This window comes from Lipophrys pholis, assembly GCF_963383615.2.
Source record: "Lipophrys pholis genome assembly, contig: SCAFFOLD_30, whole genome shotgun sequence".
Classification (NCBI taxonomy): domain Eukaryota; kingdom Metazoa; phylum Chordata; class Actinopteri; order Blenniiformes; family Blenniidae; genus Lipophrys; species Lipophrys pholis.
This window is the reverse complement of record NW_028292110.1, coordinates 961,640-988,442: the sequence shown is the minus strand read 5'-3', so window position 1 is coordinate 988,442 and position 26,803 is coordinate 961,640. Positions and strand designations below refer to the sequence as shown.

Below are 26,803 nucleotides of genomic sequence, written 5' to 3'. Positions count from 1 at the left end.
ACCGTTTATATTGATGATTGTGTTTGAATGAGACACATTCTTGTGTTCTTATAATGGTGATTTCTGTGCCTAGAGGAGCTCATATTTCATCACTTCCCCTCTGAAACATTCCTGCTCTTCCTGAGTAGAACGGAGGAAACACGTGATTTATGTGAAAGCAACTCCCCCACTGGGCCCCACATGCTGCTTCCTCCTCTGGGTGTGTGAGAGGAGGACAGAGAACATTGAGGTTGTCAGACATCAGAGACGGACGAAGACGGACGAAGAGCAGCTTCTTCTCTCCACAAGTTTCCTCACACATGGAAAAGTGTCTGTAAGAAGAAGAGAAGAGAGTTCAGGTGAGAATCTGTCAGCTCTTTAGAAGCTTCCACAACGGAGCAAAAGACTTTCTAACTTCTCTTTTTCTCTTTCATTCACACCATCACAAACCTCTGACAGCTGCTTTCTTCTTCTTCACCTGTTGGACAAACATTTCATCCTCCATTTAACTCCTTTCTTCACTTCTTTTCTTCTCCATGGAGAAACTCTGAAAACATTCAGCAGTGGGCGGGGCTTCAGCCCTCCTTCACTCTGATTGGCTCACGTTTGTGTAAATCTAAAACATTCAAACACACACACACACACACACACACACACACACACACACACACACACACACACACACACACACACACACACACACACACACACACACACACACGACTCAATCATCTCATTATTTATCATCCAGACGCTTCATTTTTCCCTGAAACCTCCAACTGACATTAATCCTATTGATTGTTGTATTTTTCATGTTTCTATATTTTCTTCTCTCATCTTATTTCCTCTGTTCATTATTTATGCTTCTTGTCTTTCTTCTTTCTCTGTTTTGTCTCGGCTGTCGCTCTCTGATCTCAGTCTACTGAATGATACCGTCTCTAACTGGAACTACCAGGATGTGGGTTTCTGTTTCCTGCTGCACCACCCACATGATTTCCTCTGTGTGTGTGTGTGTGTGTGTGTGTGTGTGTGTGTGTGTGTGTGTGTGTGTGTGTGTGTGTGTGTGTGTTGAGCAGGTTGGTGTGTTTCTCTCTGTCTGACTCAACATGTGGGACGTGGATGAAGAAGACCCACCAGAGTGTGTGGACAGGTAAGAGACGTCCCCCCCTCCTGCATTCAGTCAAACAGCAAACAGAAGAATGGACACTAAATGTAAACTCCATAGAAAGATGAAATGTGGTAAAAGTGGCTCTGCTGTATTGACACGTCTCAAGGCTCAGTGATTTCAAGTCATCCAAAGTGAGCTGAAGTGATTTCAACAGGCAGCAGAAAAAGAGCTGCAGTAAAGGACATGAGGTGCAGAGACATTCCACCGTCCCCATGATCAGTCCCAATGTGATCATGAAAGACACAAGGACAAGCAGTGGAAAGGACAAAGACTAGAAGATCATGTGTTGTCTTTCAGGTCAGAGTTTCTAACTCCTCTTAACTTGATCCAAGGTCAGAGCAGTGTCACCTTTCCAACAGGGAGTTTAAAGGAAGTGGACGTCTCCACATGACACTGAAGTCCAAACGTCCCACATCACTAACTTACAGTTTGGTCCACAAAGATTTGTCCAGAGACAAAGTTTGTCTCATATTGTTCTGTATATTACCACAGGAAATAGAAATGAAACCCTCCAGACTTCAGCTTTAATTCAGTGGCTTCAACTAAAACATCCCATAACAATGTGAGGAACTAAAGGATTTGAACACAATCCCTTCATGTCAGAGGCTCAAAAGTCACTGAACCAATGAAATTAGAGAGAATCAATCCTTCATCTCTCACACTTGTTGAAAAGCCTTTGCAGGCAATGACTGGCTGAAGTTGTGAACTCATGACGTCAGCAGGCGCTCGCTGGGTTTCCTCTATTTTAATGCTCTTCCAGGCTTCACCGCAGAGCCGCTCACTTGATGTTGCTTTGTGGGTCTTTCTAATCCAAGTTTAATCTGTAAGAGGAGAAATTCTGGTTCTATTGGATTGAGATCTGGTGACTGACTGGGCCTTTCTAACCCAAGTTTAATCTGTAAGAGGAGAAATTCAGAATTCAGATTATTGTGGGAAAAGTCAGAGTCCAGATCAGATGCTACTACTTTTCCAGGAACTTTGAAACAAATGGCAGATTGGAAATGACATGAAGGTTATTAAAGTTCTTTCATCAAACATATTTTTACTGATCAATTCCTGAAAACTTTTCTAGAAGAAAATAACATTAAAGTTCTTTTGTTGAAAACAGGAAATGAAATGATAAGAACCAAGTGTGATCTGTTGATCTAATACAACATTTTGACTGTGTGTGTGTGTGTGTGTGTGTGTGTGTGTGTGTGTGTGTGTGTGTGTGTGTGTGTGTGTGTGTGTGTGTGTGTGTGTGTGTGTGTGTGTGTGTGTGTGTGTGTGTGTGTAGAGGTGAGAAGCTCAGACATACAGCAGGGTCTTCAGTATCCAGCAGCTTGTCTATGAAGAGTGACGGGTCCAAAGTTCATGTACCAAACTTCAGTACTGAACCTGGACCTTCAGACACAAAGTAAGAAACTCTTTCTTTTCTTTTATTTCCTCAAAACCAGAGTGAGAGAAGTTGTGCTCACTCTAAGATTCACTTCCAGTATTTTAGTACAACAGTCCAAACTGCAAACTGACCAGCAAAGTCTGATCCTACACTCTTTCAAAAGTCCTATTTTGTTTCAGAGCCCTGAGGAACACCAGAGGAGAGGGGGATGGGGGGGATGTAAAAGATTTGAACTGAATGAACTCAATGCAACTAAAGACAAATCTGTATGTTGCTTGTTGCTCTCTGTCCCTGTCCTCTCACTTCATCACTTTCTATATTTGAACCTTCAACCAGAAGAACAGAAAGTTTCCTCCTCTGAGTCTGGTTCTACACTTTTCTTCCTGTTAAAATGTTTTTTTATTTCTACTGTTGCTTTTACTTGCTGTGGTGGAACAGTTGAGTTTTTTTCTCTGTAGAAGTACCTTGAGATTATTGTGGTTCTCTATGAATTGAATTGAATTGAATCAAATGGAATTGAATGGAACCAATCCAGTGATGTGATGGACGGTCTGATGGATGTCAGTCTGTAGAGGAGGGTTATATGGAGTTGGTGACACAGGCTGCACTCAGATTGGAGAAGGAGGAGGAGGAGGAGGAGGAGGAGGAGGAGGAGGGTAAAAGTCCAGAGTCAGCTGCAGTCAGGTGGTTGATGGTGATTCTGATGAGAGTTTCTGTTTCTGAGCTTCATTGAGGGAAACCAGACTGGAACTGTTCATACTGATTATTGTGGGAAAAGTCAGAGTCCAGATCAGATGCTACTACTTTTCCAGGAACTTTGAAACAAATGGCAGATTGGAATTGACATGAAGGTTATTGAAGTTCTTTCATCAAACATATTTTACTGATCAATTCCTGAAAACTTTTCCAGAAGAAAATAACATTAAAGTTCTTTTGTTGAAAACAGGAAATGAAATGATAAGAACCAAGTGTGTGTGTGTGTGTGTGTGTGTGTGTGTGTGTGTGTGTGTGTGTGTGTGTGTGTGTGTGTGTGTGTGTGTGTGTGTGTGTGTGTGTGTGTGTGTGTGTAGAGGTGAGAAGCTCAGACACACAGCAGGATCTTCAGTATTCAGCAGCTTGTCTATGAAGAGTGACCGGTCCAATGATATTCCACCAAACTTCAGTACTGAACCTGGACCTTCAGACACAAAGTAAGAAACTCTTTCTTTTCTTTTATTTCCTCAAAACCAGAGTGAGAGAAGTTGTGCTCACTCTAAGATTCACTTCCAGTATTTTAGGGAACTGAGTTTTAGTCCAGATGGAGTTTCTGGAGGATTTGAGAGGGAGATGGAGGTGACCAGGGTGTGGAGCAGTGATGCTGCAGGGTGAAGTTGGTTTGGTGGAAGCGTAGAGCTGAGTGTCGTCTGCATAGCAAAGAAACTTCATGATGTATTTATGAGAAATATGGACAAGTGGAGGAGATGGACAATGAAGAAGGTGGGACCAAGTACAGAGCCCTGAGGAACACCAGAGGAGAGGGGGATGGGGGGGATGTAAAAGATTTGAACTGAATGATTTTTAACTTTAAAGTTATTTGACCAGAATCCATTTGGGAAACATGAAAAATGTAGGATCCAGTTTCAGTTGTTGATGTTGATCTCTGATACATTAAGACCTTTCTGAATGGAATTCGTCATGACACTCACACAAACACATAATTCCAGCATTTAAATTTAAAGGAACATACCAGTGTGTTGACCTCTTGCTGATTAATGATCAGTTTCACAACATTTAAGAATATTCTGGAGGTTCTAATCCTCTTTCTCTGAGAAAGTCCCGTCTTTTATTTTGGGCTGAATCGGTCCAATGTTGATAATTTTGCTTCAGCTTCTGCGACGCCATCTTTGATATCCCAGAAACCCTTGTGGCAGATTTCTCAAGATGATGTCAGTTAGGAAACATCAACACAGTTTGATGTTTTGTTTGTAAACATCAACTTTGGTGGATCGATTTGGGAAACTGCAGGTTGGAAATGAGTCCAAATGAGTGTTGATGGTCTTGTTTTGGTGTTTTGGTTTATTCTCTCTGCAGAAGGGAGATGTTTTATGGGAAGTACATTTTGAAGATTGTTTTTCTGGTAGAGTAACTTTAAATGTGGAACTACAGTTTATAACTATTAAATATCCTCACAGTATTTTCACAAAGTCTGACTTAGAGAATCAAAGTCTCAGTTCTTCCATGTATCTTCCATTGTTCCAGTCAGTCTGTTCCTGATGTTGTGTTTGTTTTTAGCTCTGACTCTGGGTTTCCATCCAGCTGTGTGTCCATGAAGAGTGACTGCTCTATGGAGGCACCATTACTCTTTAAATGTGGAGCAGGAAGTGGTGATGAGGGGTGAGAATCAGTGTTTGTCTCAGGATTCCTCATCACACCACACAGCAGCTTTAACAAAGTCAACATGTTTCTGCAGCGTGAGCCAGCAGAGCTCCCAGCTTCTCCCTGGTGGCTCCGCCCCTCAGCATCAAAGACATCTGGACTCCACATTTATGGTGAGAACACGTCTCCATTCAACACTTTACTGTCACATCATGAGACAGAAGAAGCTGCTGTGACTTCCAGCTGAAACATGAAACAGACACTCAGCTTATTAGATCCATTCAGGTCCAAAGTGAAACAGTCCAACCTTCATCCAGCTTCCAGTCTTCACTGATGCTTGAAGCTGCTTCTGCTGGAGATCCCACATGAAGTGTGATTTGGCTTCACATGTTGTCCATCCTGCTCTCTGCACTGGATTTACACTCACATCGCAATCTGGCTTCAGTTTCAGCTCAAAGTCAACTCCAGATGTTTCTCTGTTCCAGCTGCTGGAGGACAACATGGCGACTTTCATGAAGAAGGAGCTGAAGAAGATGAAGAAGCTCCTGAGTCCAGATTACCCAGCATGCTCAGAGAGTGAGAGGGAGGATGAGGATGAAGAGCAGAGGAGCAGCAGAGAGTCATTTCTGAGGATCACCCTGGACTTCCTGAGGAGGATGAAGCAGGAGGAGCTGGCTGAGCGTCTGTGGAGCAGTAAGAGGATTTGATCTCATTTCTCATGATGGAGATGAAGCTGAAATGTTCTCAGCTGGAGCAGAAAGCAGTCAGAAACAGAGTCCATCCAGAGAACACAGGTCATTTCCAGGTCAGACACAGAAAGTGTGAAACAGGCAGAAAGTCCAAAACAAGCAGCAGAGAAGAGGAGACACAACGAGAGTTCCTGAACTCTGCTGCTCACGTGATGCAAACATCTGCATCAGATCAGAGGCTGTTTGGTCTCCACTGAGGAGCTGGATGGAGCTGATGGAGGAGAAACATCTCCACTAACACACTGTCATATTCACATTCAATGTCAAACACATTCAACTCATTCCTGGTTTCTTCTTTTCAGGAACTTCTGCTGGAGTCTGCCAACAGAAGGTGAAATGTGCCCTGAAGAAGAGGTTCCAGGTTGTGTTTGAGGGGCTCTCTAAAGCAGGAGAGTCCACCCTCCTGAAGCAGATCTACACAGAGCTCCACATCACAGAGGGAGGGACTGCAGAGGTCAATGAGGAACATGAGGTCAGACAGATTGAAACAGCATCCAGGAGAGCAGCCAGAGCAGAAAGCAGCATCAGACCAGGAGACCTCTTTAAAGCCTCACCTGGAAGATCTCCACCAATCAGAACAGTGCTGACAAAGGGAGTGGCTGGCATTGGGAAAACAGTCCTGACACAGAAGTTCACTCTGGACTGGGCTGAAGACCAAAGCAACCAGGACGTCCACTTCACATTTCCATTCACCTTCAGAGAGCTGAATGTGCTGAAGGAGAAGAAGTTCAGCTTGGTGGGACTTGTTCATCACTTCTTCACTCCAACCAAAGAAGCAGGACTCTGCAGCTTTGAAGACCTCCAGGTGGTCTTCATCTTTGACGGTCTGGATGAGTGTCGACTCCCTCTGGACTTCCAGCACCCTGAGATCCTGACTGATGTTACAGAGTCCACCTCAGTGGATGTGCTGCTGACAAACCTCATCAGGGGGAACCTGCTTCCCTCTGCTCGCCTCTGGATCACCACACGACCTGCAGCAGCCAATCACATCCCTCCTGACTGTGTCGGCATGGTGACGGAGGTCCGAGGCTTCACTGACCCACAGAAGGAGGAGTACTTCAGGAGGAGGTTCAGAGAGGAGCAGCAGGCCAGTAGGATCATCTCCCACATCAAGACCTCACGAAGCCTCCACATCATGTGCCACATCCCAGTCTTCTGCTGGATCACTGCTACAGTTCTGGAGGAGGTGTTGAAGAGCAGAGAGGGAGGAGAGCTGCCCAAGACCATGACTCAGATGTACATCCACCACCTGGTGGTCCAGGCCAAAGTCAAGAAGGTCAAGTATGATGGAGGAGCTGCCACAGATCCACACTGGAGTCCAGAGAGCAGGGAGATGGTGGAGTCTCTGGGAAAACTGGCTTTTGATGAGCTGCAGAAAGGAAATCTGATCTTCTATGACTCCGACCTGACAGAGTGTGGCCTGGATCTCAGAGCAGCCTCACTGTACTCTGGAATGTTCACACAGGTCTTTAAAGAGGAGCAAGGCCTGTACCAGGACAAGGTCTTCTGCTTCATCCATCTGAGCCTTCAGGAGTTTCTGGCTGCTCTTCATGTCCATCAGACCTTCATCAGCTCTGGAATCAACCTCCTGGATGAACAACAACAAACAGTCCTGATGGAGAAGACTCTCCACCCTCTCCATCAGAGAGCAGTGGACGAGGCCTTGAAGAGTCCAAATGGACACCTGGACTTGTTCCTCCGCTTCCTCCTGGGTCTTTCACTGCAGACCAACCAGAGTCTCCTCCGAGGTCTGCTGACACAGACAGGAAGTAGCTCACAGACCAATCAGGAAACAGTCCAGTACATCAAGAAGAAGCTGAGTGAGAATCTGTCTGCAGAGAGAAGCATCAATCTGTTCCACTGTCTGAATGAACTGAACGATGGTTCTCTGGTGGAGGAGATCCAACAGTCCCTGAGATCAGGGCGTCTCTCCACTGGTGGACTGTCTCCTGCTCAGTGGTCAGCTCTGGTCTTCATCTTACTGTCATCAGAAGAAGATCTGAAGGAGTTTGACCTGAAGAAATACTCTGCTTCAGAGGAGGCTCTTCTGAAGCTGCTGCCAGTGGTCAAAGCCTCCAACAAAGCTGTGTACGTGGTTCATGAACAAATATGTAGAACTGAGTCCATGACAAACATTGAACTGGTTTTCATTGTTTCTTCTTCTTCAGGTTGAGCGGCTGTGGTCTGTCAGAGAGAAGCTGTGGAGCTCTGTCCTCAGTCCTCAGCTCTCAGTCCTCCAGTCTGACACATCTGGACCTGAGTGACAACGACCTGCAGGATTCAGGAGTGAAGCTGCTCTTGGATGGACTGGAGAGTCCTCACTGTAAACTGGAAGCTCTCAGGTTCTGACATTATTGATCATTAATATCCACCACTCTCTGTTCTCCTGCTCACATCTCTAGAACATCAGTAAAACATCTCAGTAGAACACTGCAGCCTCTGGATATTTTCTCCTCTATTAATCAGGAAGTACAACTACAAAGTAAAGTTTCCAGTGTAAGTTCAGGTGGAGAGCAGCAGCTTTACTTCCTCCACTCACTGTGTTTGTGATGCTCCATGTCACAGAGTTCTGCCTCAGACTCTGACACCGACACGACTACGAGCAAGAACACCACACATGAGACAAGCACAGCAGCAGCAGGACACTCACTTCAGGTGTGCTCCTGTGGCTGGATGATAATATCATCACTTAGGAGGCTGAGGATCCACCAAGAAAAGAGAAGAGGACGAGAGAGCAGAGGCAAGAGCCTCACAGTGACCAGTACTTCTTATGAAGCAACCAGTCAAATCAGTGGAGTGAAGCACAGCGACGGGACAAAATAGAATAGAATAGTTTATTCTAGTGACGGCCAGATGAAGCTTCATGAACCACTGTCTTTACTTTCTGACCCTCACACAGAACCTGTGTAGTTTTCTTCTTCTCATTTTAAATGAATATAATCTTAGGAATCCTACTGTCACTACTTGCTGTCTTATTAATGTGTAGAAAGGTGAATGAAATGTCGACCTCTTCTATGTCAGGAAGTCTGAAATTCTTCATCCTTTATGATTAATTGTGTTAATTGTTATTAATTTTACTATGAATTAAAATTCTAAATGAATAGTTTTGTACAGTACATCTTGATGAGACTGATATAAATTGGCATCATTTCCTGTTAAACAGGTGGTGCCCCGAGGTTTTCTGATGCTCATCATTTTTTGTTCATGAGTCATGACTCTTTGATCAATACTAATCAGTGTTGCCACAGTTAGTTTGAAAAAGTACTCCAAGTACTGATTACTCGTTACTCCTTTTTAACACAAACTCAGTTCTGATCACTGCCTGGCCTCCTGCTGATACATATTTAACCTTTGACCTTCATTCTTTGTTGTATTTATATCTGACTCACGCTTTTACTATCACATTTTTACTATTACTGCTTTTCATTTACCGAGCGATGTAGTTGTAGTCTGTTGTTGCACTATTGATCTATTTATATATTTGCACTATCTGCTCTATCTGATCGATCCAACCTTTTAATTACCCCCCTCCGGGGCAAATAAAGTATCTGAGTGATCGATTGATTGATTGAAAAAGAAAAAAAATGACAAAAAGAGTTCAACATCTCTGCAGTTTTGTTCTTGTTGCAATAATATGGTTTAGTGTTGACATTTCTTGTTTCCAATTCTTTTGTGTCACATGAACGCACCGTTAGAGCGAGTTGGTCTGTGATTGACTGAGAGTGGAGAAGGGGGCGGGTCAAGTCAGACTGCATGCTCTGTGTGTGTCTGTTAGTTTGGAGGAGAGAACTGTCAAGAGCTCTGGACTTCCCACCAAGAGATAGGGCTGGACCCAGAATGCAGACGCAGAGACAGGTTGCGAGGAAAAAACTTAGGAACTTTAATCTTGGAAAAAAGGCAAACAAAAGAAGTCCAATAACCGCTGGCAGAGGTACCGAGAGGGAGCAGGCAGAGACGTTGTCGAAGAACAGGCAGAGTTGGGTCCACGATGGCTTGAAGTGTTCAGAGTGAGGAGTTGACGTGACTGTGGAGATCAGACGGACTGACGAAGGTGGTGAGAGCTTCCTGTGATTTAAAGCAGAGTAATCACTAATGCAGAGCAGGTGTGCGAGGCTGAGTGCAGGGCAGGGCAGAGCAGCAGGAATGAGCCGGAGAAACAGCGGCGCGCCCTGGGCATGACCGGAACTGACAGGGATCATGACAGTGCCCCCCCGTCAAGGGCCGGCACCCGACGGCCCAGGAACTCCAGGATGCACGGCATGGTAATCACGGATGAGGCCAGGGTCCATGATGAACCGGGAGGGAACCCACATACGCTCCTCAGGACCATATCCCTCCCAGTCGACCAGGTATTGCATGCCTCGACCCCGACGGCGAGCAGCTAGCAACTTTCTTACAGTAAAGACAGGGCCACCATCGACGATCCGGGCGGGAGGAGGAGGTTTGACTGGAGGAACCAGGGTGCTGTCCGCCGTGGGCTTGACTTGGCTGACATGAAAAACTGGATGTACCCGCATTGACCTGGGTAGTTTCAACTTCACAGTCACAGAGTTAACAACCTTGGATACAGGGAAAGGACCCACAAACCTGGGTGCGAGCTTACGGCACTGAACCCGTAGGGGCAGATGACGTGTTGAGAGCCAAACCCTTTGACCCTCCTGGTACTCAGGGGCTGGAGTCCTCTTGCGATCGGCAGCCACCTTGTACGCAGAGGACATCTTGACGAGGTTCTGCCGAGCTCGCTCCCATACCCTCTTGCAGCGCCGGACCAAGGTCAAAGCGGATGGGACTGTGGACTGAGAGTCAATGGAGGGGAACAAAGGTGGTTGAAAACCGTGCACAACATGAAAAGGGGAGAAACCAGTTGATGAGGAAGGTAATGTATTGTGAGCATATTCCAACCAAATGAGCTTGTCAGCCCACGAGGACGGCTCCTGGGATGCCAGACAACGCAAACCTGTTTCCAGCTCCTGGTTGAGGCGCTCCGATTGGCCATTAGTCTGGGGGTGGAAACCAGAAGACAGGCTCACGCTGGCGCCCAGGAGGTTGCAGAACTCCTTCCAGAAGTGGGAAACAAACTGAGGTCCTCTGTCCGAGACAATGTCTGAGGGGAACCCATGGAGTCTGAACACATGCCTTAACATTATCTCAGCTAGTTCCTTGGCCGAGGGCAGCTTCGGGAGGGGAATGAAATGCACCATCTTGGAAAAACGGTCTACCACCGTAAGGACAGTAGTGTTGCCTGCAGACGGCGGCAGGCCAGAAACAAAGTCCATGGCAAGGTGCGACCAAGGCCTGTTGGGGATAGAGAGTGGTCTCAGCTCCCCCACTACCCTCTGTTTAGAGGATTTGCATGTGGCACAGATGGTGCAGGCCTTTATGTATTCAGTAACGTCCTTACGCATGTTGGCCCACCAGAACCCCTGAGCTATGACGAACATGGTCTTGGTAATACCTGGATGACAAGAAGTCTTGAGAGTGTGGGCCCAATCAATGACTGCCCCCCTAAGCTCAGGAACCACATACAGTCTCCCTGTCGGACACTCTGGTGGAACGTCCACCTGGTCTAAGGCCTGCCTGACCCTGTCTCTGATTCCCCACGAGAACGCGGAAACAAAACAGGACGCTGGAAGGATTGACTTGGGCTCGGATGGTACAGTATCGGATTCAAACAAACGGGACAGCGCATCAGGTTTAACGTTCTTGGAACCTGGTCTAAAGTTAATGGAAAAATTAAACCTGCTGAAGAATAAGGACCACCGGGCCTGCCGTGCGTTTAACCTTTTGGCCGTTTTAAGATACTCGAGGTTCTTATGATCTGTCCAAACCTGGAAAGGGTGAGGAGCTCCCTCCAGCCAATGTCTCCACTCTTGAAGAGCCAGTTTCACCGCCAGTAGTTCCCTGTCCCCCACATCGTAGTTACGCTCAGCCAAAGACAACTTCCTAGACAAAAAGGCACAGGGGTGAAGCCGATGGTCCTTGGGACTAACTTGTGACAGAACGGCTCCTACCCCAACCTCGGAGGCATCCACCTCCACTGTGAACTGCAGACTGGTGTCGGGGAGAGTGAGAACAGGGGCTGATGAGAAACGCTCCTTAAGGGCCTGAAATGCAGACTGGCATTCAGGGCTCCATACAAACGACCTAAGAGGAGAAGTGAGAGCATGCAGGGGTGAAGCAATAGAGCTGTAGTTGCGAATGAACTTGCGATAGAAGTTAGCAAAACCTAGGAACCTCTGGACGTCCTTGCGAGACTTGGGAGTAGGCCAGTTAATCACAGCAGTTATCTTTCCAGCGTCCATCTCTACTACTCCCTCAGCAAACACAAACCCAAGGAAGGATACAGAGGGTTTGTGGAACTCACATTTCTCGGCTTTCACATACAGGTGGTTCTGCATCAGCCTCTGGAGGACTAACCGGACATGCTGCATGTGAGACTCTTTATCGGGAGAGAAGATCAGGATGTCATCGAGGTACACAAAAGTAAAGACGTTCAGATAATCCCTCAGGACATCGTTAACAAAGTTCTGGAAAACGGCGGGAGCGTTAGTTAATCCAAAAGGCATGACAAGGTATTCATAGTGGCCTGTGGGGGTGTTAAAGGCAGTCTTCCACTCATCTCCCTCTCTGATTCTGACTAAGTGGTAGGCGTTGCGGAGGTCCAGTTTCGTAAATACCTTGGCCCCCTCAAGGAGCTCAAAGGCAGTGGAGATGAGTGGGAGAGGGTACCGATTCTTGACTGTAATCTTGTTTAGTGCTCTGTAGTCGATACAGGGGCGCAGGGACCCATCCTTCTTGCCAACAAAAAAGAAGCCGGCCCCTGCAGGTGAGGTGGAGGGCCTGATTAGACCAGCAGCAAGGGAGTCTTTAATGTACTTCTCCATGGCGGAGCGTTCAGGTACCGTGAGGGAATAGAGCTTTCCACGGGATGGGGAAGAACCCGGAACCAAGTCAATAGCACAGTCGTATACACGGTGAGGAGGTAGAGTGGTGGCCTTTCTCTTACTAAAGACTTCGGCTAAACTATGGTAACAGGATGGGACGGTAGCCAGGTCAGGATTCTGGTGATCTGGTTCAATATTAACCCCTCTAGCAAAACAAGTGTCCTTACACCTCTCCCCCCAGCCCCTGATTTGTCCGGTTGCCCAATCTATCTGGGGATTGTGTAATGCTAGCCAGGGTTGACCAAGAATGATGTCATGGGACATTTCTGGAAAAACATGGAAACTGATAGTCTCACTGTGACAGTCTGGGAAGCTTACTTGAACGGTCTGGGTACGGTGAGTTATTCTGCCCAAAAGAGAGCCGTCAACGGCCTTCACCTCCAGGGGGCGCGGGAGCTCGATGAGTTGCAGAGCTAGTGACCTGGCAAGATGGGAGTGAATCAAATTGGCTTCGGCCCCAGAGTCAATTAATGCAGGCACGGAGATAGTGTCATGATTAGCGGCCAGCTCGACCTGTGGCTGGACCTGGCTAACAGTGTTTATGAAGATGGCATCACTCACCGGGAGTCGTTGTCTCTTGGGGGATCGGGCAGCCTTTACCTGGCATTGGCTGACTGTGTGTCCTAACTCGCCGCAGTAAAAGCACCTGCCCTCTCTCTGTCGCCTGAGTCTCTCCTCCTGGGAGAGACGGGTTTGTCCAATCTGCATGGGCTCCTCAGCGCAGGGTCGGGAGGACAATGGTGATGGGAAGGCTGGAAGACTGGCGAGGTCACTCCTCCGACTCTGCGGCGGAGAACTCCCAGAAGCGGGGCCTACTCTCGCTCTCTCCCTCTCCGGCAGGCGGCGGTCAATCTTGATGGCGAGGGCGATCAGAGCATCCAGCTCCGCTGGCGGATCGATGGCGACCATGGCGGTCCTGATGGGCTCAGAGAGCCCCTGGAAGAAGGCCTCATTCAGCGCTGCAGGGTTCCAGTCACTCTCGGCGGCCAGGGTGCGGAACTGGATGGCGTAGTCTGCCGCACGGCGTCCTCCCTGTCGGAGCTTAAGGAGTGAGCGAGAGGCTTCCCGCCCCGGAGAGGTCTGTTGAAATACCTGACTGAGAGCTTGGGTGAAGGTGACCAGGGATGAGCAAACGTCCGATCGGCGCGACCACTCTGCAGTGGCCCAGGCAGCAGCACGACCGGTCAGGTGGGACAGGATGAAGGCGACCCTGGCTCGATCGGAAGGGAAGGCAGAGGCTTGAAGTTCAAAGTGTAGTTCACATTGAGTCAGGAATGTCCGGACATCACCAGATTCCCCAGAAAATTTCTCAGGGCGTGACAGCTGCAGTGCAGTCCGAGCGGCAGGGGGAGCAGGCTGGTCCCTGTCTGGAGCAGGAGGCGTGGCAGGAGAGGAGACGGAATCAGAGGACGGTCCACCCTCCCGACACAGCACCTGGGTGAGAGAGTTCAGTTGTGCACTTAAACCATGGATCAGCGCCTCCTGGCGTGCTGTTGTGTCCTTTATGTATGTGTGCATGGACGTTAGCTGCTCCTCCTGCTGTGCAATCCTTTGTCCCTGGGTCCTCAGCGCACGCCGGACAGGGTCAGAGTCTGCTGGGTCCATCTTTTGGTCAGTCCGTTCTGTCAAGAGCTCTGGACTTCCCACCAAGAGATAGGGCTGGACCCAGAATGCAGACGCAGAGACAGGTTGCGAGGAAAAAACTTAGGAACTTTAATCTTGGAAAAAAGGCAAACAAAAGAAGTCCAATAACCGCTGGCAGAGGTACCGAGAGGGAGCAGGCAGAGACGTTGTCGAAGAACAGGCAGAGTTGGGTCCACGATGGCTTGAAGTGTTCAGAGTGAGGAGTTGACGTGACTGTGGAGATCAGACGGACTGACGAAGGTGGTGAGAGCTTCCTGTGATTTAAAGCAGAGTAATCACTAATGCAGAGCAGGTGTGCGAGGCTGAGTGCAGGGCAGGGCAGAGCAGCAGGAATGAGCCGGAGAAACAGCGGCGCGCCCTGGGCATGACCGGAACTGACAGGGATCATGACAAGAACGAGCAGCCGCTTCTGTTTAATAATAAAGTGTCTTTGTAGAGAAGAAACTCATCCTGCTGGACGCCACAATAGTATTGCTACAATAGTAATACTACTATAGTAATGCTACAATGGTAACGCTACAATAGTAACGCCACAATAGTAACGCCACAATAGTAACGCCACAATAGTAACGCCACAATAGTAACGCTACAATAGTAACGCTACAATAGTAACGCCACAATAGTAATGCTACAATAGGAAGGATACAATAGTATCACTACAATAGTAATGCTACAATACTAATGCTATAATAGTAATGTTACAATAGTATCGCTACAATAGTAATGCTAACATAATGATGCTACAATAGTAACACTACAATAGTGAGGCTACAATAGTAATGCTACAATAGTACACTATACAATAGTATTGTTTCAATAATAATGCCACAATAATCAGGCTACTATAGTAACACTACAATAAAAATGCTACAATAGTAACACTACAATAGTATGGCTACAATAGTAACATTACAATAGTATCACTACAATAGTAAGGCTACAATAGTAATGCCACAATAGGAAGGCTACAATAGTAATGCTACAATAATAATGCTACAATAGTATCGCTACAATAGTCACGCTACAATAGTAAGGCTACAATAGTAATGCTACAATAATAATGCTACAATAGTCACGCTACAATAGTAAGGCTACAATAGTAATGCTACAATAATAATGCTACAATAGTATTGCTACAATAGTCACGCTACAACAGTAAGGCTACAATAGTAATGCTACAATAGTATCGTTTCAATAATAACGCTCCAATAATTAGGCTACAATAGTAATGCTGCAATAGTAATGCTGCAATAGTAACATGCATGGACTTAATATAAGAAGTAACTTTATTCTGATTACTGGTTTGGAAATAGTAACACATTAGATTACTCATTACTGAAAAAAGTGGTCATATCACTGTTACTCATCATCATCAACAGTCAAATTGCCTGATGTACAACCAGTGTTCCTAACAACATCTATATTACATATATCTACAAAAATAAATGTGGTGAAATGTAAGAAAAGAAGAATCCTATTAAAGACACATAGAATCTATTAAAGAGTGTAAAGAGAAAGACCCAGAGACATTTCATTAGTAAGGAAGAAATCATAGAAATTATTATCAAATGTAAAACCAAATCTTCAGATTGAGACTAAATGGAGATGAAACCAGTAAAGAGGGTGATTGAGTTTATCTCCAAACTACTGACTCACATCTGGAACCTTTGTCTTTCCAAACGTTCTCTCTTTATTCAGGTTGAGGGGCTGCTGGTTGTCAGAGATCAGCTGTTCTTCTGTGGCCTCAGCTCTGAAGTCCAACCCCTCCCTCCTGAAACATCTGAAACATCTGGACCTGAGTGAGAACCAGCTGCAGGATTCAGGAGTTGAGCAGCTGTGTGGTTTTCTGGAGAGTCCACTCTGTAGTCTGGAGACTCTGAGGTCAGACTCCATGTTTGAGTTTGTGTGCAGTGAAAGTTGTGTTGACACTAAAGGTCAGACATCAGGCTGATATGAGATGATCCACACTGAGGATCTCCATGAGAAACTGAGACTTCTTCTCTGGGCTTTAGTCCTGTGACTGTGGCAGAGCCGTGTGGAGCTCCACATTTCAAAGCTTGGTAGAAGAAGCAAGGTGCTGCAGTGGAGAATTCTCCGTCAACCTCTGACACGCTCCATGTTGAGCTTCAGCTTTCAAAGCAGGCTGATCTCTCCTGGATGAAGAGTCACTGATCTCCCAGCTGGAGCTCCAAACTCTCCCTCACTCTCAAACTCTGGACTTGTTGGCTTGATGTCCAGTAACCTTGGCTGTTGACTTGTCCTCCCACTGGACACTGCTTCTGTTTGCTGTCACATCAATTCAGCTCCAAAAGAACAAAGATCACATCAGTGACAATAAGAAGCTCCTTCTTCTTTCACTTCCTCGGGGCTCCAACCTTCTTAAGAAGAAGAGCTGGACAACAAGGATCAGTCTGATCAGTCTCTTCTAAATATGATCAGCTGCTCATTTCAGCTCCTGGAGCAGCCCAGCTCTCTAAAGTATTATTGCTCTGAATTGAAGTAGAGGAGCTTTGACTTAAAGGCTGGGGTGGTCGGCTTCCTTAGCAGGTAGAGACCACCAAGGTTTACCAGTAGGGGGCGACACTCAAATGAGCCTTCTTATTATAAACCCATGAGAAATATTCACACAGTTACTTAAAGGACCAGACCCAGACAAATATGTTGTTGTTTCTAGAGCAAACACATATTTATTTACAGTAAAACACACACTACAAATTAAAGGCTTTTTTAAATGAACTATGGAGTTCAACAACTATTTTTAGAAAGAACTTTATACCAAACTAAAGAACCAAACAAACACCTCAAATAATGAAAAAACTCAAACCTGAAACATTTGACCTTTCTACTAACCTCCACCTTTTCTCCACAAGGCAACAACAATCACTTCAATTTACATTACTTACAGTCAATGGTCCACACACACACACACACACACACACACACACACACACACACACACACACACACACACACACACACACACACACACACACACACACACACACACTCCCTCAGCATGCGTCCTCCTCGTGCTACCAGAGACTTCAGACGTCCTTTCGTCTCCTAATTCAACAACTGACTATGACTGGCTGCAACACCAACCAATTAAAATGACAGAACACATAGAAACGTTATCAGGCATATTAACACAGGGACCTAGGTTCTATGTAGGGTTGTTCGGTACACCGGTACTGTATTGGTATTGCGGTACTGACGCCTTTAAAACGATACTATACTGGGCCCGGCTGGTACCGGTATCTTTCTTTCTTCTTTTTTTTTCCGTCGCCGCGGAGCGTCACTGTTGTAATTTGCACCGAGGAGAGTCGTCAGTCTCTCTGTGGGGGAAGCGTCGGCGGGCTGCTCCTCTTTCTCACTTGTTTTGGATGTTTTGGACAATCGAAGTGCGGAACAGCGCTCCGCTTTCTTTGCTTTTCTGTTTTTTGGACTCCGGTTTCTCCGAGACGGGGTGCGCGAGCTTAACCCCGCTCCGACCCGAGATCCGCAACTGAATAAGCGCTTCATACTCGACCTTCACAACTTCAAAATAAAAGTCAAAACAACGTATTTTCAAAACAATCTTCTCCCAACCGAGCTTGTACTTTGAAAAGAATACCGGATGCGCATGCGTAAATGACATGGCGTTTGCTTCCTTGTGAGAGTGAGCATGCGTAACTGACTCATCCGTGGAAACTCTGGAGAGAGAGAGAGAGAGAGAGAGAGAGAGAGAGAGAGAGAGAGAGAGAGAGAGAGAGAGAGAGAGAGAGAGAGAGAGAGAGAGAGAGAGAGAGAGAGAGAGAGAGAGAGAGAGAGAGAGAGAGACAAGGCTGTAACTTGTAGAAAAAACAGGTGCACCGAGTGCTACATGGAAGTACTTGTGTCTCCATCAACACAGAAGCTCCACTGAGCAAACGGTGTTAGAGAACATGTCTGGTCCAGAGTGGAAACACTACGAACCTGCTAAACTCCTGAAGGACAAACACCTGTCCTTCAGGAGTTATTACCTGTGGTTCAAAGAACCACAGGTAATAATTTATATAACCATGAAAAAAATAGCTCTGGAAAAAAAATGTAAGCTATTATAAATATTAGTATTATAAATATAATATAAAAAATATAATATTTAAAAATATTTTATTTTAGCCATTTAATGTTAAAAAGATTACTGCATAGTAACAAACCATTTAAAGACATTGGTCCTACTTGAGTCAGGCTGGACCTAATGACATTTTCTGTGTTTTCCTTTTATTTGGAAAAGTATCGAAAACTATCGAAAGTATTGAACTACATGGTTGTATCAGTATCGATACCAAAATGTTGGTATCGTGACAACACTAGTTCTATGTTGTATATTTACGATATTTTTCTTAAAGAAAATAAAAAAAGACAATCCCACACTGAAGTTCACGCCCTGTTAGGATGATCTCTCCTGGACGAAGCGTCTGCAGCGATCTTTAAAATAAACTTTCTACCAAACTAAACAATCCAACAAACATCTAGAATAATGAAAAACCCTCCACTCAATACCTTCAACCTTTTACCTTTCTAATAAACTCTACAGCCTTTTTTCTAGAATCAACAACAATCACTTCAATTCACATTACTTACAATTGTTTCTCGCCCACACACACACACACACACACACACACACACACACACACACACACACACACACACACACACACACACACACACACACACACACACACACACACACACACACACACACACACACACACAGGTTAGTGTGGAGGTCCTGAAGAGAAAACATAAATCCTCAGGATGTCAAAAGGAGAAAAGAAGAATAAATGAGGTCCAGGTGAGACGTTCAGGTGCAGTCCTCCCTCAGCATGCGTCCTCCTCGTGCTACCAGAGACTTCAGACGTCCTTTCGTCTCCTAATTCAACAATCTTCCAGTGAAACTTATCAAAAGTCCAAATCAGCTCTTCTGCCTCTTGCTCTGACTTCCAGGGTGATAAAGTCCATCTACAATAGAACTGATCTATTGTTTCACTGTTCATACTCAGACTATGTCTCTGTGGTCTGCAGGTGCACAGCATTAACCCCGCCCCCTTTTATTCAGTCTGACCAATCACAACAACAGACACCAACAGGAACCAATGAAAATGACAGAACACATGAAAACGTCACCAGACAGATTAACACATTGATCTAGGTTCTATGTTGTATATTTCTATGTTTAACCCTTTATTTTACCAACAGCTACACTCAGATTTACACCAAAGTTATAAAATACTCTGGAAACAAATGTTGAAGTGTTTGGAGTTCAGTATAGAAGAGTTTGTGTGTGTGTGTGTGTGTGTGTGTGTGTGTGTGTGTGTGTGTGTGTGTGTGTGTGTGTGTGTGTGTGTGTGTGTGTGTGTGTGTGTGTGTGTGTGTGTGTGTGTGTGTGTGTGTGTGTGTGTGTGTGTGTGTGTGTGTGTGTGTGTGTGTGTGTGTGTGTGTGTGTGTGTTGTGATCCAGATGTTGGAGGACAGAGATGGACTGAGCTCTGCAGCATGTTAGTGATCAGCATGTTGATGAGACTCTTCTCCTCCTGGTGGCTTCAGCTGTTTGGACTTTACATTTCTAAACTCTTCCAGTCTGAACCTTCTTCAGTCTCAATGACTTCAACATCAAACTTTGTCCTCTAATCTCACTTCTTTCTCTCTTTATTCAGGTTGAGGGGCTGCAGCTTGTCAGAGATCAGCTGTTCTTCTGTGGCCTCAGCTCTGAAGTCCAACCCCTCCCTCCTGAAACATCTGAAACATCTGGACCTGAGTGGGAACCAGCTGCAGGATTCAGGAGTTGAGCAGCTGTGTGGTTTTCTGGAGAGTCCACTCTGTAGTCTGGAGACTCTGAGGTCAGACTCCATGTTTGAGTTTGTGTGCAGTGAAAGTTGTGTTGACACTAAAGGTCAGACATCAGGCTGATATGAGATGATCCACACTGAGGATCTCCATGAGAAACTGAGACTTCTTCTCTGGGCTTTAGTCCTGTGACTGTGGCAGAGCCGTGTGGAGCTCCACATTTCAAAGCTTGGTAGAAGAAGCAAGGTGCTGCAGTGGAGAATTCTCCATCAACCTCTGACACGCTCCATGTTGAGCTTCAGCTTTCAAAGCAGGCTGATCTCTCCTGGATGAAGAGTCACTGATCTCCCAGCTGGAGCTCCAAACTCTCCCTCACTCTGCCATTGTTGCCCCCCTGACCCAGTGTGTGTCATGTAGGGGTGTGATTCCATCCTGTAATAGGAAACAAAGAGGCAGACCACTTGAGCTGGTGTTTGGCTCGGCTGCAGGATTTAATATGCTGCTGCCTCTGTGCAGCTTTTAGGCTCCTTCAATCGCCATGCGCCCTCTGCTGGCCTTTTAGAGTAACACACTACTGCTTTCGCCTGAAAAGTACTACTCTGTTTGAGCCTTTTAAACTCTATTTGAGACACAGTACAATAAAATATATCTATAGGGGGTCTAGCTTTATTCACTTTGAACTTATTTAATTTATTGTTTTAACCCTGAGCTGTAATTTAGTCCTATTAACTTTTTAACATCTTTTAAATACGCTTTAAATTGATGCACCTTTTTTTTATCCTTAACACCGGGGCTCCTCAATTAGTTTTCCTCGAGGGCCAAAATCAGAGCAGCATGTCAAACCAAGGGCTGGAACATCCGCAGGTATTCTGCACTCTGGCAGTAAAAGATTTTTTTAATTGCAGATGTTTGAGCTGATGTGACCATTATGAGGAGAATACATTCTACCCCCTGAACATGCTCAAGGAGTCACCAAATTTGGCATGCTCATTAACACTGGATGACATTATAAGAAAATGTAAAAATGAACCCCCAGAGAGCCAAACTGTGCTCTCTAGCGCCACCTACAAACACTACAACCGCCACCAAAAACACTTAAACGGCCCGTAGGAATGTTTTAGAGAGATCAAACCAAAACTCAATTGTTCATCTCATCGAGCCCGACAAATCACATCATGGAACCCCTGACCTAAATCCAACAGGAAGTCCGCAATTTGCCTTTCAAAATAAGATATTCAAACGCTAGCTACTCTGAGCACGAATATCTATCGACTTCAGAAACCTACTAAATGACAGAGGAGCCTCTCCTCCTCAATAATCCCCAATATCATTTTCAGTGGTGGAGCGGTTCTGTTTTTATTAGTCGTCAAAGTTTTGAACACAGAATCCGCCTCCTCGTCCAGTTTAAAGGTTTTGTGCTTTGAATGACGGGACATTTTGTCTTTATTTGATACGGAAGAGTTTTAGGGCCACTGAAGAAAAAAAAAAATTCGGAGGCTAAAAAAAACAAAAAACCTTCTTGGCCCCAGAAAAAGTCAAAAATCAAAGTCGATATTTTTTTTTTCACGGTGGAAAAAAAAGTCCGTCCATCCAGATGCCAGCGCGTGTGACTGCTTCCTAAAAATGCATATCAGGCGGTTTAATGAAGTGATGAAAAGATGCTTCAGGACAGAATGTAGCTCATAAACACGGTGCAGTTACCATCAGTATCAGGACTAGAAGAGACAGAGCAGCTGCTGCATTGTTCCCTCGCGGAAGTTCGTCGAATACGAGGGACAAAGACACGGATCCTCGGCTGTTTATTTAAATGTGTTCTTATTAATCAAGGAAATCCTGTGTATCACATGTCCATAAGCAGTAAGCAACACTATATAGTCAGAATTAAGTGATTTAATGTGAATTCACATCGACCGACAAATGATGAGGGATGGACAGACGTCTCTCTGTGAAAAAAAAAAAATCTCGACTTTGATTTTCGACTTTTTATGAGGCCACGAAGGTTTTTTTTTTTTTTTAAACCTCCAAATTTTTATTTTTCTTCAGTGGCCCTAAAACTCTTCCGTAATTTGAAACGGTTCTCCATTAACAATCATTTTTTCTTGATGTCCGCATCGGCAGTGCTGATTCTCTCTCACGGCTGCTGGCTGCAGACGGAACACACACACACACACACACACACACACACGTGGTGCAATACTGCCCTCTTGTGACGAGTTGGTAAACATGCAACTGTGACGAGGGCGAGAGGTATGTTCATGTGAGATTCTTTTCTGTGTAGCTCTATGAATTAGTTCTGTGTCTGTAGCTCTACAAACAGCAGCCCAAGGCTTTAACTTTTTTTTTCCACACCTTCAAAAGAATTGTACTCACAGTGAGTACAGGATTCCAGCAGGTGGCGCCACTGATCCTTAAAGCCTGTTTTATTCTTGACGCGTCGGCGAGCTCTGTACGGCTCCGTGCGGCTGAATGATGTCATTGTAGCCTCCAGGCCCCTCCGAGCGGCCCTGTTCACGCTGACGTCACCGCTCCATGCTCCTCCAACTTCTTGTGACTCCAGTAGAACCTGTGAGGTGTGGAGCGGTAAGAGCTCCACCCTGTACTGAGCAGACACGTCACTGTGCACGGACACATATTTAACTGTTAACACACCGTGATGAGGGACAATGACAACCTACAGAAACACTCTGATTCTACTTTTCTTTCACATGAAGCCGTTAAAAGGATCATTTTATGGCTCCAAATCCAAGCTTTCCTTTCCAGTAGTATGTGGTTTGTTTAGTCGTTACTAATGAAGCAAAAGTCTGGCTTCATTAGAAAGAAGTTCTATTAATGATGCGTCTCATAGCGGAGCGCCCCCTGCTGCCTCATGCAGACCTCAGCCTGCGGTCAGAACGCCATACAAGACCTGGAAGTGAAGTTAGTTCCAATCAGGTTCCATGATTACTTCATAAAACACTCTGGCTTCACTTCCATGCAGTAATGTAACATAATGATCCCAAAGATCCCTGCAGAGGGGCGGAGCCTCCAGCACAGGGTGGAGGAGGAGCAGGAGGAGGAGGGGGAGGAGGAGGAGGAGCAGGAGGAGGAGGAGGAGGAGGGGGAGGAGGGGAGCAGGAGGAGAAGGAGGAGAAGGAGGAGGAGGAGCAGGAGGAGCAGGAGGAGGAGGAGGAAGAGGAGGGGGAGGAGAAGGAGGAGGAGGAGGAGAAGGGGGAGCAGGAGGAGAAGGAGGAGGAGGAGCAGGAGGAGGAGGAGGAAGAGGAGGGGGAGGAGGAGGAGGAGCAGGAGGAGCAGGAGCAGGAGGAGGAGCAGGAGGAGGAGTGTAACGTCACGAGTCCTTAAGTTTGACTTTCACATCACAGCAGAGGACATAAGGCCCGTGGACCAGAACCCACCAAGAGGTCCAATCTGGTCCCACCAAGCCAGGAGCTTTAAAGGATTTATACACTTTGTTTTGACATTTCAGTGGATTTTCACAATAAGTTTCAGTTAAACTGACTTCATTTTCAGGAACTGATGGAAAAATATAGAGAATTTCATTACAGACACTGAATTTAAAGGTTCTTATAGCACTGGAGGAGGAGGAGGAGGGGGAGGAGGAGAAGGAGGGGGAGGAGGGGGAGCAGGAGGATAAGGAGGAGGAGGAGGAGGAGGAGGAGGAGGAGGAGGAGGAGGAGGAGGAGGAGGAGAAGGAGGGGGAGAACAGAGAAAGAGGAGGAGGAGGAGGAGGAGGAGCAGGAGGGGGAGAACAGAGCAAGAGGAGGAGGAGGAGCAGGAGGAGAAGGAGGAGGAGGAGGAGGAGCAGGAGGGGGAGAACAGAGAAAGAGGAGGAAAAGGAGCAGCAGGGGGAGAAAAGAGCAAGAGGAGGAGGAGGAAGAGGAGGAGGGGGAGGAGGAGGAGGAGCAGTAGGAGGAGCAGGGGGAGGAGGAGGGGGAGGAGTAGGAGGAGGAGGGGGAGGAGGAGCAGGAGGGGGAGTAGGAGGAGCAGGAGGGGGAGGGGAGGAGAACAGAGGAGGAGGAGGAGGAAGAGAACAGAGGAAGATGAGGAGGGGGAGGGGGAAGAGGGGGAGGACAGGAGGAGAAGGAGGAGGAGGGGAGGAGGAGGAGGAGAAGTAGGAGGAGGGGGAAGAGGAGGAGGAAGAGGAAGAGGAGGGGGAAGAGAAGGGGGAGGAGGTGGAGGAAAACAGAGCAAGAGGAGGAGGAGGAGGAGGAGAACAGAGCAAGCAGGGGAGGAGGAGGAGGAGCAGGAGGAGGAGGAGCAGGAGGGGGGGAGTAGGAGGAGGAGGAGCAGGAGGGGGAAGAGCAGCAGGGGCAGGAGGAGGAGGAGAACAGAGCAAGAGGAGGAGGAGGAGCAGAAGGAGGAGGAGGAGGAGCAGGAGGGGGAGGCGGAAGAAGAGGAGGGGGAAGAGGAGGAGGGGGAGGAGGAGGAGGACAAGGAGGAGGGGGGAGGAGGTGGAGGAAAACAGAGCAAGAGGAGGAGGAGGAGGAGGAGAACAGAGCAAGCAGGGGAGGAGGAGGAGGAGCAGGAGGAGGAGGAGCAGGAGGGGGGGGGAGTAGGAGGAGGAGGAGCAGGAGGGGGAAGAGCAGCAGGGGCAGGAGGAGGAGGAGAACAGAGCAAGAGGAGGAGGAGGAGCAGAAGGAGGAGGAGGAGGAGCAGGAGGGGGAGGAGGAAGAAGAGGAGGGGGAAGAGGAGGAGGGGGAGGAGGAGGAGGACAAGGAGGAGGGGGGAGGAGGTGGAGGAGAACAGAGCAAGAGGAGTAGGAGGAGGGGGGAGGAGGTGGAGGAGAACAGAGCAAGAGGAGGAGGAGGAGCAGAAGGAGGAGGAGGAGGAGCAGGAGGGGGAGGAGGAAGAAGAGGAGGGGGAAGAGGAGGAGGGGGAGGAGGAGGACAAGGAGGAGGGGGGAGGAGGTGGAGGAGAACAGAGCAAGAGGAGTAGGAGGAGGAGGAGGAGGGGGGAGGAGGTGGAGGAGAACAGAGCAAGAGGAGGACGAGGAGAACAGATCAAGCAGGGGAGGAGGAGGAGAAGGAGCAGGAGGAGGAGAACAGAGTAGGAGGAGGAGGGGGAGGAGGAGGGGAAGGAGGAAGAGGAGGAGCAAGAGGAGGAGGGGGAAGAGGAGGAGTGGGAGGGGGAGGAGGAGGAGGAGGAGGAGGAGGAGGAGCAGGAGGGGGAGAACAGAGAAAGAGGAGGAGGAGGAGGAGGAGGAGGAGCAGGAGGAGAAGGAGGAGGAGGAGGAGGAGCAGGAGGGGGAGAACAGAGAAAGAGGAGGAAAAGGAGCAGGAGGGGGAGAAAAGAGCAAGAGGAGGAGGAGGAGGAGGAGCAGAGGGGAGGGGGGAGGAGGAAGAGGAGGGGGAGGAGGGGGAGGAGGAGGAGGAGCAGTAGGAGGAGCAGGAGGAGGAGTAGGAGGAGCAGGAGGGGGAAGGGAGCAGAACAGAGGAGGAGGAGGAGGAGGAGGAAGAGAACAGAGGAAGATGAGGAGGGGGAGGGGGAAGAGGGGGAGGACAGGAGGAGAAGGAGGAGGAGGGGAGGAGGAGGAGGAGAAGTAGGAGGAGGGGAAGAGGAGGAGGAAGAGGAAGAGGAGGGGGAAGAGAAGGGGAGGAGGTGGAGGAAAACAGAGCAAGAGGAGGAGGAGGAGGAGAACAGAGCAAGCAGGGGAGGAGGAGGAGGAGAAGGAGGAGGAGGAGCGGGGGGGGAGTAGGAGGAGGAGGAGCAGGAGGTGAAAGAGCAGCAGGGGCAGGAGGAGGAGGAGAACAGAGCAAGAGGAGGAGGAGGAGCAGAAGGAGGAGGAGGAGGGGGAGGAGGAAGAAGAGGAGGGGGAGGAGGAGGAGGGGGAGGAGGAGGAGGACGAGGAGGAGGGGGGAGGAGGTGGAGGAGAACAGAGCAAGAGGAAGAGGAGGACGAGGAGAACAGACCAAGCAGGGGAGGAGGAGGAGGAGGAGGAGCAGGAGGAGGAGAACAGAGTAGGAGGAGGAGGGGGAGGAGGAGGAGTGGGAGGAGGAGGGGGATGAGGAAGATGAGGAGGAGGACGAGGAGCAGGAGGGGGAAGAGGAGGAGGGGCAGGAGGAGGAGGAGAACACAGCAAGAGTAGGTGGAGGAGGAGGAGGGGGAAGAGGAGGAGGAGGGGGAGGAGGAGAACAGAGCAGGAGGAGGAGGGGGGAGGAGGAGGGGAAGGGGGAAGAGGAGGAGCAAGAGGAGGAGGAGGAGGAAGAGGATGAGGGGAAGAAGGAGGAGGAGAACACAGCAAGAGGAGTAGGAGGGGGGAGGAGGGGAAGGAGGAAGAGGAGGACAGTGTGTGTGTGTGTGTGTGTGTGTGTGTGTGTGTGTGTGTGTGTGTGTGTGTGTGTGTGTGTGTGTGTGTGTGTGTGTGTGTGTGTGTTGTGATCCAGATGTTGGAGGACAGAGATGGACTGAGCTCTGCAGCATGTTAGTGATCAGCATGTTGATGAGACTCTTCTCCTCCTGGTGGCTTCAGCTGTTTGGACTTTACATTTCTAAACTCTTCCAGTCTGAACCTTCTTCAGTCTCAATGACTTCAACATCAAACTTTGTCCTCTAATCTCACTTCTTTCTCTCTTTATTCAGGTTGATTAACTGCAGTTTGTCAGAGATCAGCTGTTCTTCTGTGGCCTCAGCTCTGAAGTCCAACCCCTCCCTCCTGAAACATCTGAAACATCTGGACCTGAGTTACAACGAGCTGCAGGATTCAGGAGTTGAGCAGCTGTGTGGTTTTCTGGAGAGTCCACTCTGTAGTCTGGAGACTCTGGGGTCAGTTGACTGTCTGTTAC

The 26,803-nt window shown here is 47.6% G+C and overlaps 1 protein-coding gene across 1 annotated transcript in view; it reads left to right on the top strand.

Annotated features, from left to right (window-relative positions):
• The first annotated feature begins 205 nt into the window (after positions 1-205).
• Positions 206-26,803, top strand: part of LOC308128165 (NACHT, LRR and PYD domains-containing protein 12-like) — a 455,537-nt gene continuing 428,939 nt past the window's right edge. Inside the window, exons 1-12 of the mRNA XM_080493843.1 lie at positions 206-338; positions 1,056-1,129; positions 2,424-2,543; positions 3,596-3,715; positions 4,797-4,898; positions 4,975-5,053; positions 5,366-5,573; positions 5,932-7,717; positions 7,798-7,971; positions 15,916-16,098; positions 19,895-20,077; positions 26,601-26,783. Coding sequence (XP_080349969.1) covers positions 1,086-1,129; positions 2,424-2,543; positions 3,596-3,715; positions 4,797-4,898; positions 4,975-5,053; positions 5,366-5,573; positions 5,932-7,717; positions 7,798-7,971; positions 15,916-16,098; positions 19,895-20,077; positions 26,601-26,783 — 3,182 coding nt within the window. The 5' untranslated portion in view covers positions 206-338; positions 1,056-1,085. The remainder of the gene's footprint in view (positions 339-1,055; positions 1,130-2,423; positions 2,544-3,595; positions 3,716-4,796; positions 4,899-4,974; positions 5,054-5,365; positions 5,574-5,931; positions 7,718-7,797; positions 7,972-15,915; positions 16,099-19,894; positions 20,078-26,600; positions 26,784-26,803) is intronic.